The sequence below is a fragment of the Paramisgurnus dabryanus genome, chromosome 8 (assembly GCF_030506205.2).
Source record: "Paramisgurnus dabryanus chromosome 8, PD_genome_1.1, whole genome shotgun sequence".
In the NCBI taxonomy this organism is placed as follows: domain Eukaryota; kingdom Metazoa; phylum Chordata; class Actinopteri; order Cypriniformes; family Cobitidae; genus Paramisgurnus; species Paramisgurnus dabryanus.
In genome coordinates, this window is record NC_133344.1 from 33,256,197 (window position 1) to 33,268,689 (window position 12,493).

Here is a 12,493-nt window from a genome sequence, read left to right on the forward strand (position 1 = left end):
CAAGAAGCAATGCAGAACAGGATTCTGGCTAGAAGAGATACAGCTACGTCCAAATATCGCGAGATGATGGGTTTAGGGTTAGGTTTTGGGGTATGCTTAGAATGAAAAACAGCGGTTATGGTTATATAGGATACAGATACGGGATAAATCCCGTGAAGTTTTGGGTTTAGGGTTAGGTTTGGGGGTAGGATTAGGATGAAAACAGCGTCCATCTAGCAAGATCTCACGAGAGTTTGTCCGTAGCAGCTGTATCCCTTCTAGCCTCAACCGCAGAACAGAGCAAATACGCAGAGCATATTGTGCGTGTTGTGTCGCGCAGTGTCGTCAGAATCGCCGCTGCCGCACTGTACAGTCACATGACAGCCGAACAGTCGCTAATGGAGCTTCTTCGCGATCAAACTTTTCTTTGGGTTTGTTTTTATACGGCGGAAGCGATGGGCAGCGGGGGGATTTTTGACGGCCTGTGATCTACGCTGATATGTCAGGTTGGTTTTATATTATTTCACAACACGCAAACTCCAATTGTAAACACGATTGTGTTAAGATATGTTATGCAATGCCAGTTTCCCCAATATAACACACTGCCTACTAACTTAGCTTCCTATTTAAATGTTGATATCGTAAATACCCAATGTTATGTCATATTTGCCTGTACCGAACGATAGTTACGTTTTGCTTATTCATGCCATCAGTTGAAAAACAAATGTTTGCACAGTTGCTCAATGCACATTTTGGCAGATGTTGACACGTACAATTTGTGTGAACTTTGTGGTTAGTCATCAACTAAAAACATGTTATCATATAATAATGCATTAATTTAGCATAGTCGTGCTTCTCTATAAAATCTCAATAAGTTGTAGAGCTACATTAGACATGACGTCACCCGTGTGTAACTTGATGAATCTGTTACTGTATTTTTACTTGGTTAGACAGTTTTTTGTTTGTTATCATTTAGCTAAAGCCCTGCGTTATGTCTGTGGATGGCCCCCGGACCTCTGTCTTCACCTTTCAGTCTGCTGTACACAGCCATCATGTTCTCCGCTCGCTGGATGAGCTGAGACAGAAGGAGATCTTGTGTGATGTAAATGTGGAAGTGGAGAGCAGAAGCTTTCGTGCACACTCTTCAGTTTTGGCTTCCTGCAGTGACTATTTTTACACCAGATTGGCAAACCACAGCCGGCCAAACTTCACTGTCAACTTACCCGATGAGGTAACACTTTAAAAAAAAAACAATGCTTATGAGCTATTCCAGTGTTATATGTGACATTTTTAGTCAACAATTAAATTAGATGTTCTCTATGAATGCATTTTTAACCAATATATTGAACTATTTGTTTATATTTTTCTAACCCCCCTGACGATGGTCATCAGACATCATTTGTAGGAATTCTGTGATTTAAAATGCAAAACCCAAAAGCAATAATATCCAACAAATGGAGAAATGACTGCTCTTCAAAGAACAAATAATTGTATTTTATTTATATTTTGTGTGTGCATTTATAAGGAAGAAACAACATTATGAATGTGACACAGTTCTCTGTTATTGTTACAATTCGGAAAGCTGCATGTTTAAAACATGTTTAAAAGGTTAAACGAAGACTTTCACTGGTATTTAAGCCACCAAATGTTGACATCCAATATGTCAAAACTTGACATTTGCATGGAATTGGTCTTAAAGGTACACTTCACTTTTTTTGAAAATATGCTATTTTTTTTCCCTAGAGTTAAACATTTGATTTTTACTGTTTTGGAATCCATTCAGCTGATCTCCGGGTCTGGCGGTACCACTTTTAGCATAGCTTAGCATAATCCATTGAATCTGACTAGACCATTAGCATCGCGCTAAAAATAATCAAAGAGCTTCGTTATTTTTCCTATTTAAAACTTGACTCTTCTGTAGTTACATTGTGTACTAAGACCGACGGAAAAATAAAAGTTTTTTGATTTTTTAGGCAGATATGGCTAGGAACTATACTCTCAAACGGGCTGTTTTTTGGTTATTTTTTAGCACGATGCTAATGGTCTAATCAGATTCAATGGATTATGCTAAGCTATGCTAAAAGTGGTACCGCCAGTCCTGGAGATCGGCTTAATGGATTCCAAAATGGTAAAAATCAAATGTTTAACTCTAGGGGAGCTGGAAAATTAGCATATTAGTCATAAGATGCTATATAATGCTATATAATATGCTTTTATAAATAATGTCTATAGAGTTTACAGTCAAAATTGGTCCTAGTTACGTTCTAAACACAAAATTCCTGGGGCCTCATTTATCAACCGTGCATACAAACAGAAGTGTGCGTAAAGTGTGCATAGGAACAGTTTTGCGCAAAGTGTGGAATTTTTCAAATTGCACTTATACGTAGAAATGTGTGTAAATATACGCACACCTCAGAGCATGCGTACGCAGAGCATCTAGTGGTAGAATAGCGATACTACACAGCACCGTCCATCCCCAGCGTTAAAAGAAAACTTTGTCTATTTATTATTCACCCCCAGGTGTTAAAAATGATTACTGTTAATAAAGTAACTGCAAATCAGTGTTGAAGTTAATTAATAAAATTTGTGTTTAACCCTCATTAAAGAAAGCTCCATCAAAGGCTTGACACAGTACAATGGCTTATTTTGCATTATTGGAAGACTTGGCAAATCATCCATTCCACCGGGAGCGCGTTTTCAAAGATCGCGCCGATGATGTGGTTATGCGCATGTCCAAGGAAAGTTCTGTCATTTTCTGTCCTCCTACACCTGCACTGATTTCACGTCGGTGTGCTGTGAAGTTTTTTTTTTTTTGCTGATAATTTAATGTCAAACCACTTTTTTATTTCTAGAAGTGTTATCATACCCAACAGAATTAAACTCACTGGTAACATGTTCCCATGCAGATTTGTTTTCTTTTGTTAGTCATTCCTCCCGCACTAAGTGAACCAAACAGGATGTGTTATTAACCTCATCCACCAGTAACTCAATTTCTGTGTTTGTAAAGTTCCTCTTTTTTGCTCTCTTTGCCCTTATTGTGATGAGGAAAAAAGCACAACCACGTGACTTATATACACGTCACCATATATGGTTCATTGGAGGCATTTCGGAATGCAAATGACCATGAACGTGCACGAGTCCCATGTGCACGAACACATGGGATTTATCATCAAGGATTACTTACTGATGTGCGTACGAACCACGTGTGCATGTTTGAGAAATCCCGATTGTTTTGTACTTTCGCACATACTAAATTTCATTCGTAGGTAAAAATATAGAACATTTTCTACGCAATTTTGATCAATGAGGCCCCTGGTTTTCTTTGCAATTCAGCGGTTCACTTTATTACTAAGAATGTTTGTATTCTTTTTATCAAGTTTTAAAAGCCACATAGGGCTACTGTAGTAGCAGAATAAAAAAGGTGATGCTTTTAAAATCTTGCTACTGTAGCAGTTAAATTATTTAAAGTCACAATAAAACGGAAGAAGCGATTGCCTTATTTTTGACGTATTTTTGAGCGAAACAGCTTTTGAAATGAGGAAAAAGGTAGTCGAGAATTGATTGGATAGTTGAAAGTTGGGTCAGGTTGCTATTGCTCCGATCTTTTTCCTGGCCCCACCCTTTCACAATTCCTCGTGACTAGAAGTAAAGAGATCATTTTAAGGAGGGTAGAAGTTTTGTGTTTTTGACTAAAGATAATGAGGGCACATGACTTTTTTTCAATAATGAAGCTCACAAATAAGTCATTTGTGAGCTTTATTGTTAAGTTCTTTAAAGTCTCAAATTTGAAATGGAAGTAGAAATTGTCCTATTGTCCCAGTAAAACGGCATTAGAAATGAGGAAAGTGTTGAAATGTTTTTGAATAAAGATTATGAGGGCACATGACTCACAGATAAGTCATTTGTACAAAAAGGCACAATATAAAAAATATATAAAAAATACTTAAATGTCATTGTGACGTTAAAGGCACAATATGTACGCTTTTTGCAATAACCTATCCCAGAACTACTATAACATTTTTATAAATTTTTATTTCACATGTGTTTGACTTTAACTCTTCCCTGCCAGGATTTAAAAATCGTAAGTTTGTTAAGTTTCACAAGTTTGGTAAGAGCGCCACCTAGTGGATAATAGCAGAAATATGGATTACCGTACAAAACTCGTCATTGGCAGAGACGCATTTTCTCTTAATTGACGAGATAACTTGTCAATGGCGGGAAAGAGTTAATTTGCGATAACATTTGAATGGATGTCCATTCTCCTTCACTAAACAAATAATGGTTACAGCAATAATAGCAATAAGATTTCGTTGATGTCCTTCGGTCAAAGTTTAAACACATCTTTAGATAGGTTGTTAATACCATTTCAGTATATTATTTAAAAAAAAATTTAAAATTTTATTAAAATAACCCACCAAAAACCTTAATTATTTTGTCATGCAATATTTATGAATGCAAAATTCATCTTTTAAGGTCACCGTGGAAGGATTTGAGCCCCTGCTGCAGTTTGCCTACACCGCAAAGCTTCACTTTACTAAAGAAAACATCCTTGAGATCCACAGATGCGCTAAACTTCTGGGATTTCACAACCTTGAGAAAAGCTGCTTTGAGTTCCTCATCCCAAAGCTGTCAGATGGTGGAACAACCACACGAGAGTTAAACCCAAAAGATGAGAATCAATCATCACAGGAAAAATCTCAAGCCGCCTTCGGGAACAACAGCCCTGGTGACCAAAACCCTGATACTGAAAAAGATAATGTACCTGACGTTGAATCAACTCCTTCCACCGAATGTCCAAAAAATTGTCCCACCATTTCAAATGACACAGAAATGCAGTTAGATTTATCCCCTCTTTATCCCAAAAGCACTTCATACCACATTGGTGAAGGACAGGATCAGTTTTGCCTGCAAAACTGTGGCCCACAGTTGTCTTCTACCTCTGTGGAACCTGGTGAAGTTTGTCCATTCCTGTCCATTTCACGCCCTGGTGACAATGAGAAAGTGCATTCTGCTACAGCCGGCTGTGGTGGAGACATTTTAGCAATGGAGGAAGAACTCCAAAAGGAACTAGCAATGGATGGGAATTGCGTTCCTACTGAACCTTCTACTGATAAAGACCTAAACCTACCTAGTATCACAGAGTCCGACTTTGGACAACATGAAAGGGATCTAACTGACTGCAGTCATCTATGTCCTCTGAATTGTGCCGAGTCCAGAAGTGTTTTAGAGAGCATTGCGAGTGCCGGAAACCTAGGCAGCAATGGTGCCGATGCCAGCCAAGTCTTTGATTCCCCTGAACAAGCATTCCCAAATCTTCCCTCTAAAGACGGCAGCGCCGAACGGAGCACAGTTGAAAGGGAAGTGGCTGAGCATCTAGCAAAGGGTTTTTGGCCCGATTTGAGCTCCACACTGGCTGAGCAGCTACCGTTGGACTCCATTGATCAGTCGGGTCCTGGAAACAACTCGGACTTCCACTGGTTGAAGCATCTGGATCTGGGTGCTGCGCCTGATGACTGTCCTTTCCTGAGGGACTTGAGCTCCAATGGAGGACAGACCTGTAGAGGAGACAGTATGTCCAAAGAGGACACCGGAGACAGTTCCTGCATATCCCCCATAAACTCGAGGGAAGATTCGGAGTGTGAGTCGGATGAAGACTGCGTGCAGTGTAGTAGCTCCGAACAAGTGCAAGAGGTGAGCATGTTAGCACTCATTGAGGGCATCGAGATGCGACTGATGTTTAGATCAAATAAATGTACAGTAGACTGTTTTAGAAGTTGGAAATAACAATAGACGGTCTCTGTCGGCTTCAATTTGTTTGGACACAAGTCATTAATTTGATTGCAAAGACCGTGTTGTCTAATTTTTCACTTTGACATGCACAGTAACTCGTTTTTTGAAAGGTATAGGCATACATTAAAGGAGGGACATATCTAAGGACCTAAGAAATACTTTTGACCCTATAGCAAGTGAGCTAACATTTCAGGACACCTTATCGACCTTTCTTTATCTTCCTTGATATTCCTTGACTTGCATGCGTTAAATGGTACCTATTATGTAAAGTCTTCTTTAACAGGGTGTTTGGACATAAATGTGTGTTAGCAGTGTGTGAACAACAACCACCCTGCAATAAAGAATCCTTTTTTAATCCCCATTAACCCAAAGCAGTATCATTAGACATACCATTTAGATCTCTTGTTAATGTGATGTCACACTGATAAAGCCCCACCCACAACCAGTGACAGACAGCCCTGCATTGCCATAGTTTCCTCACTTCTGAGTTGTCTGCCATATCTCAATAGTGACATACTATTGACTGTATTCATAGGAATTAGATCACTGTCTGTTGGTAAGGAAGTGAGAAGCTGAATCTCATTTGCATTTAAAGGTATACACGTCAAAAAAGCACATTTTGTCTCCCACCCAAATAGGGGCTTTTGCACATGCTATAACAAATGATCTGTGGGGTATTTTGAGCTGAAACTTGACAGACACATTCTGGGCACACCTGAGATTTAAATTACATTAGTTAAATATGGGCATAAAAGGGTGGCCTTTAAAATTTCAGAAATTTTTCTGTCTAAATAGTCATTAGACACAGCATTATTTACAACGTTGCCTTCTTCCCAGGTGGATCTGCCATTCCCCGTGGAGCAAATTTCAAGCATGACTCGTAGAGCATTCCTGCAGATGTTGAAACAACAGCATCTGACCCCAGAACAGCTGGAGTTCGTTCAGGATGTGAGACGACGTAGTAAGAACCGCGTGGCCGCACAGCGCTGTCGAAAGAGAAAGTTGGACTGTATCTACAGGCTGGAGGGTGACATTAAAAAGCTGGTGTGTGTGTGTTTATTATTTACATGAGATTGTGTAAATGCATTAAAAAGACATTACCCTGTCACATTGTGTATGGGTATATCGGTACACATGGGTAGAGGTATATAAGTGCACATATAGCACACTGCATTTGTCGTTTTGACAAATTTAGCTTTTTGATAAGTCATTTGTTAATAATACCACAATATAAAAAAAATATATAGTTTTTCATTTCAATTTCATTGCGACTTTTAAATCATTTAGTTATTGCAAAGCAAAACATTGATATACATGTTGCGTTATTTCTGTGTATATTGCAGCCCTACAAAGTATCAAAGATACGAAAGATGCAAAATAGATTCAAAACTATCTCTGTGAAAGATGCAATCCACAATAATAGTGTGCAGTAGTTAGTTAGATGCTTACTAGCATAAGAGCTCACCCCAAGTCTCCGATACTCCTTAAACCCTAGCAACCACTAACCAATACCTTGGCACCCACCAAGATCACCCGTGCATCACATTGATGAGTTTTAGCATATACAAGCCCCACATCAATTTTATTCGGATACTTGTAGATGTGTAGATTTTTTGTGCATTGTCTCCCAGGCAACAATCTATTATCTAGAAATGTAATTCCACACACTAAAAATACAACCCTAAAAGGTATCTTCTCATGTTTCTGTGTCCATCAGAGGAGCGAGAAGGAGAGGCTACTGGAAGATCGCAACCAGCTGAAGTTCAGCATGGAGGAACTGCGTCAGAACCTCTCAGGCTTACGTCAGAGCCTCTGCATGGACGCCTCGGGACAATCCGAGCAGCTGCAGGCGCTGGCCAGGTACGTCTGCTCTGACGTCTGCCCCACATCTGTGCTCCTCACCCCCATAGCTTCTCCCAGCCTGGCCGGTCCAGACCGGGAAGCCCAAGCCAACACCTGCCTGGATGCCTTTCTCACAGAGGAACTTTCAGACGATGCCGCACAAGCACTCGATTCATCCTCCGCCTTCCTACAAGATGGCGTCAAGAGTGCTGTTACTCAACCCGCAGCTCCGTGATATACCATCAGAGTAAAGGGCGATTTATAGTCGTGCGTAGGTCCTACGGCGTAGCAGCGACGGCGTAGGTTCCGCGTCGGTTTTCATTTATACTTGTGCGTCGCCGTCCGCGTCGACGTGCAAAGACACGCGAAACTGCTGGTTGGCAGTAATCACGCGTGTAACCACAGTAGCAGCAGAAGTCGTCACAGAAGAAGAAGCTAAGCAAGTAAACCCACAAACGAAGAAGAAATAGCAACTTGTTGTGTATAATTTGAGAAGACCAGCAATGATGTAAGTAAATAAACAGCGACTTATGTTGCAGTTTTAGTTAAATCACTCCTCAACTTGGCTCATCTTTGTTTTCACCGTCTCAACCGGAAATACCAATGACGCAGTTTTTTTTAGCTGACGGGAGGGGTTCTGGTGGACCAATCACAGAGCTTGCGGTCCGCGTAGGTCCGACGCGCTGTTAGGAATTTTGTGAGGTGCGCGTCAGGCTACGCAGAGCTACGCACAGGCTACGGATAGCCTACGCCGTAGCTACGGCGTAGCACCTACGCACGACTATAAATCGCCCTTTAAGCGGCGTATGACGGGTCCGATTTTTCATTTTACTCAGGAGCTACAGTTTTAAGCATGATCCATTTACTAAAAGCACTTTTGTACGTAAATGGATCCAAATGTGCACTTTTACCATGGAAATGCTCATACTTTCATTCTCAGATTTATTTCTATAGCGCTTTTCACAACTTTGCATTGTTGCGTTATGCTATTGATTCACAATATGCCTGAGAACTCTTAGCATTACTGTAGCATTATTCATTCTCTTACGGTGCCGCAATGGACAATCATTATAATCCCTTTGATTATGTTAGAGCAATATGTAATAGCATATAAACAAGTACATTCCAGTGTAGCTTTATACTGTACATCTTTGGCATTAACGGCATGAACTTGTATATTAAAATATGCCTCTGTTTTTTTAGGTATTCATATATGCATACGTATTTTGTCATAGTTGTAACACAAGTAACCCAACTGCCATGTAAGTTTACATGAATAATTATTAGGGTTTAAATACTTAAAAGCCACAGACTTTTTTAACTTCTTTATTTTCGTTAAGGCCATGTTCCTAATTTTACCACTTACGACAATTTGACCATATTTACTTTTAATACATGTGGATAATGAAAACCAAAAGCTGTAGTCAGTGTTTCCCAAACCATATTTTAGGTCTGGTTAAGAAACGCATTTTGTATGAAAAGTGTCTTCTTTTTTTTCTTGTTTTACAGAAATAAGTCACCATAATGAGTAAGTAAAGTACAGCAGGTTGTAGGTTGTGAATCCGTGTTAACTTTTAATCTTTGTTTTACCTAATAATAACTTTAATGGTCCATATATATATATAAGAGAATAAATCCAGAAAATACAGGAAATGTGAATATAGAATTAAAACTGTATAAAAAAAAAACTGAAGTGGCAAGTTTTTAGGGTAAACTTCCCTTCCACTTAAGCAATAGAAGGAAACTGCAGGATCTCTTAAACCTAAATCAAATTAAATCCAAATTTTTAATTTTAAAGAAATTTGTCTTTTTACTTCATTCTGCTCAAAAACGCTCAAGATGTGTTTAGTGCCAAGATAAGTCACACTGAACACCGACGATGCCTAAAGAAGATATTTAGTTCTGAAAATTTATTTTTTTGTACCTATTTCCTGTATTTTCTGTTTGTATGTTAATAAAAAGATAAAAAAATAAATATGGATGGACATTAAAACTTCTAAAACAACAAGTCTTTCCCGGACAGGGATCAGACTAGTCCTAGACTACAATAAATGTAATATCTGTCCAAACTGAAAACAACTTGCACTGACATCTTAAAATACATCAGTGCCCTTTGTTTTGCCTTAAAATGCACACAAGTAATTTTGTTAATAAGGCATGTTTGTTAAAACTTGTTATATTTCCTAATTAAACTAAGGCCTAGTCCTGGCTTAAGCTAATCCCTGTCGGGGCAACCACCCCTTAGTGTCACTGTTCATTGTATCATCATTCACTGTTATATCTTTGAAACTTTTTATTTTTTTGTCTTTGTTTTAACCCTGTAACCAAACTCTATTGTTATGTAAACCCTGAAAGCACTGTATCATTCTGATTTAGCCAATAAAATAACATGCCAATAATGTAAATTGTTTCCCTGTGTGTTCCTTGTGTACACATAACAATGATCTACATTTAAATAGTTAGTAGGACTTTTCAAGGCAGCAGTGGCGTAGCGTCTGGGCATGCAGGGTATGCACTTGCAAATGGGCCCGGGCCAATAGGGGGCCTGGCCCTGGGCCCGCCCCAACTTTTAATAAAAATGTTTTTTTTTTTTTTGTGGCCGCAATAAAAAAAATGTGTATGCATATGTGTAGTGATTTCTTATTTCTCCGTAATGTCAAATTTCTCCGTCATTTCTTGGTTGCGTTATTTTTTTATTAATTTTTTGCACTCTATTTTAGACTACTACGCCATCATTTTTTTACAAGATGCATCGCCGCTCCAAAAAAAAAGAAAACACAGTGTGAGAGGTCACTATAGCGGCTATAAATGAACATTAAGGATTGACAAATATAACAATAAAAGTGGGGCCTTAAAGAGAAAAGAGAAGGCGGAGAAGTTAATCACGAGTCAAAAACTACCCAAAACATTTTGTTTTTCTTTATTTGAATCTACCCTGTAAAGTAAAAATATTTGACTACCTTATTAAAAGTATATGTTGTTAACAGACCTGCGCGCCACAGTTAACAGTGTCAACAGGCAAGGTTAGGAGGGGGCTTTGGCTTAAGGGGGCCCGTACATTTTTTTTTACATAATGGGCCCGGGACTGACTTGCTATGCCACTGCAAGGCAAGCATGATACTTTCTAAATATTAAACTTGTTAAAGTCCGTATAAAGGTTGATATTACATGTGTTCTCAGTTTGTGGAACTAGGGAAAAATGTGATATTACCTTTTTGAATAAAAAAAGCCAAATACATAAAATATGTTGTTATCAAAATCTTGAAAAAACAGGATTCTCTGCTCTCAAATGCTTGGGGCGTGTCTGCCGTGGGTGCTAAAACCACGCCCACTTGCAGGAAAGTTTTCTTCTCTCTCAACTTTCAAATGCCGCTATAGACAGTTTCAACGGACGCACATTTGTTGTCGGGGTTAAGTATCTGGTCAGAACTTTACTTCCCGTTTTAGTTTTTTGAATGGTCTGACTAGTTGCTAAACTGAACTCTTGAACAAATACCTTGTCAAAATTAACAAATGTTTTGATTTACTAAAGACGAGGGGAGATGGCGATCATGGAGGTTTGGCAGTCAATCAGTAGTTAAAGGGACACTCCTTTTTTTTTTTAAATATGCTGATCTGATAAACATTTGATCTCCGGGTCTGGCTGTACCACTTTTAGCATAGCTTAGCATAATCCATTGAATCTGATTAGAACATTAGCATCACGCTCAAAAATAACCAAAGAGTTTTATATTTTTCCTATTTAAAACTTGACTCTTCTGTAGTTGCATCGTGTACTAAGACCGACAGAAAATTAAAAGTTGTGATTTTCTGGGCTGATATAGTTAGGAACTATACTCTCATTCTGGCGTAATAATCAAGGACTTTGCTGCTGTAACATGGCTGCAGCAGGCTCAATAATATGCAGCACCCGAAAATGACACACACGCCCCATTCAGTCGCCAACGTCCCCTTTACTGTAATGCTACACTTTATACTTACAACAGTGACTGAGGGTGCATCTGATGTTTCTAATACTACTTTTTCTGTCTATGCTTCTATTGAAGTGATTATGCAAATAATTAAGGGTTATAAGGTTCACACACAGGGATTTCACCATATCTCTCTGCATGTAAACTTTTTTGAAAGCTCTTCCACAACAAAGTTGCATTTTTCCTCCAGCACTGAATTGAAGTAATCCTCTGTGTCTAGGGTTTTAATCAATAGGAAAACCTATTTACTTTCGGTTCATATGTCTGCTCAAGGTCGCCGTGATAGTCGTCATTGCCGTTTTAGCAGCATCTCTGAACCTAAATGAGGCCAATTTGGACCTTTTGTTTGTCTTCTTAGCTTATCGATCGTTCCTAATTTATGTTGAATCTAATTGAGAAGAGCATTATAAACTCAATCATGTATCTGTTAAGATGTAATTAGTCTGTGTGGCCGTACCGATTCTTAGCTTTGTTTTTAATTGTACTTTCAAGGTGATCTCATTCGTTTACCTCATCCATGCACACTAAAAAACTCCAAATTACTTTTTGTTTGTTTTTTTCTTTTTGAAGTCTTTAATGAAGTTTGCACCTCGAGATAATCCAGAATGCCAATGAGTCAATGGTAGGGATTATCCACTGCATAGTGATCACAGAAGACGTAAAATGAATATTTATACAATACAATGACAAATAAAAGACAGAGGTAGTTCGTTGTTACCATTTAGGTGTATTAGGTATGGATTTTAAAATCAGCTTTAAAATCAAACAATAGTATGACTTTAAATAAAAAATGTGAACATTGAGTAAAAAGGTAGACTGATTAATTTTATTTTTATATAATAATAACATGTATAGAATGTCTATGTACAGACATTTATGTGCCTTATATAAAAGTATTACTATAAGTATTT

General features: G+C 38.5%; 1 protein-coding gene across 1 annotated transcript; it reads left to right on the top strand.

The window, feature by feature from the left end:
• Nucleotides 1-268: 268 nt before the first annotated feature.
• On the top strand, nt 269-10,016 carry bach1a (BTB and CNC homology 1, basic leucine zipper transcription factor 1 a). Its single transcript, XM_065281602.2, has 5 exons — nt 269-485; nt 956-1,210; nt 4,453-5,670; nt 6,607-6,813; nt 7,487-10,016. The coding sequence occupies exons 2-5, from the start codon at nt 971-973 to the stop codon at nt 7,844-7,846; spliced, it is 2,025 nt and encodes a 674-aa protein (XP_065137674.1). The 5' UTR covers nt 269-485; nt 956-970; the 3' UTR covers nt 7,847-10,016.
• Nucleotides 10,017-12,493: the final 2,477 nt, after the last annotated feature.

What these genes read in the sequence shown, in the direction of transcription:
- bach1a (XM_065281602.2), top strand. Translation starts at nt 971, where the DNA reads ATGTCTGTGGATGGCCCCCGGACCTCTGTCTTCACCTTTCAGTCTGCT. An exon ending in CTGTCAACTTACCCGATGAG is followed by an intron (nt 1,211 to 4,452) that starts GTAACACTTTAA and finishes TCATCTTTTAAG; the next exon opens with GTCACCGTGGAAGGATTTGA. An exon ending in GCTCCGAACAAGTGCAAGAG is followed by an intron (nt 5,671 to 6,606) that starts GTGAGCATGTTA and finishes CCTTCTTCCCAG; the next exon opens with GTGGATCTGCCATTCCCCGT.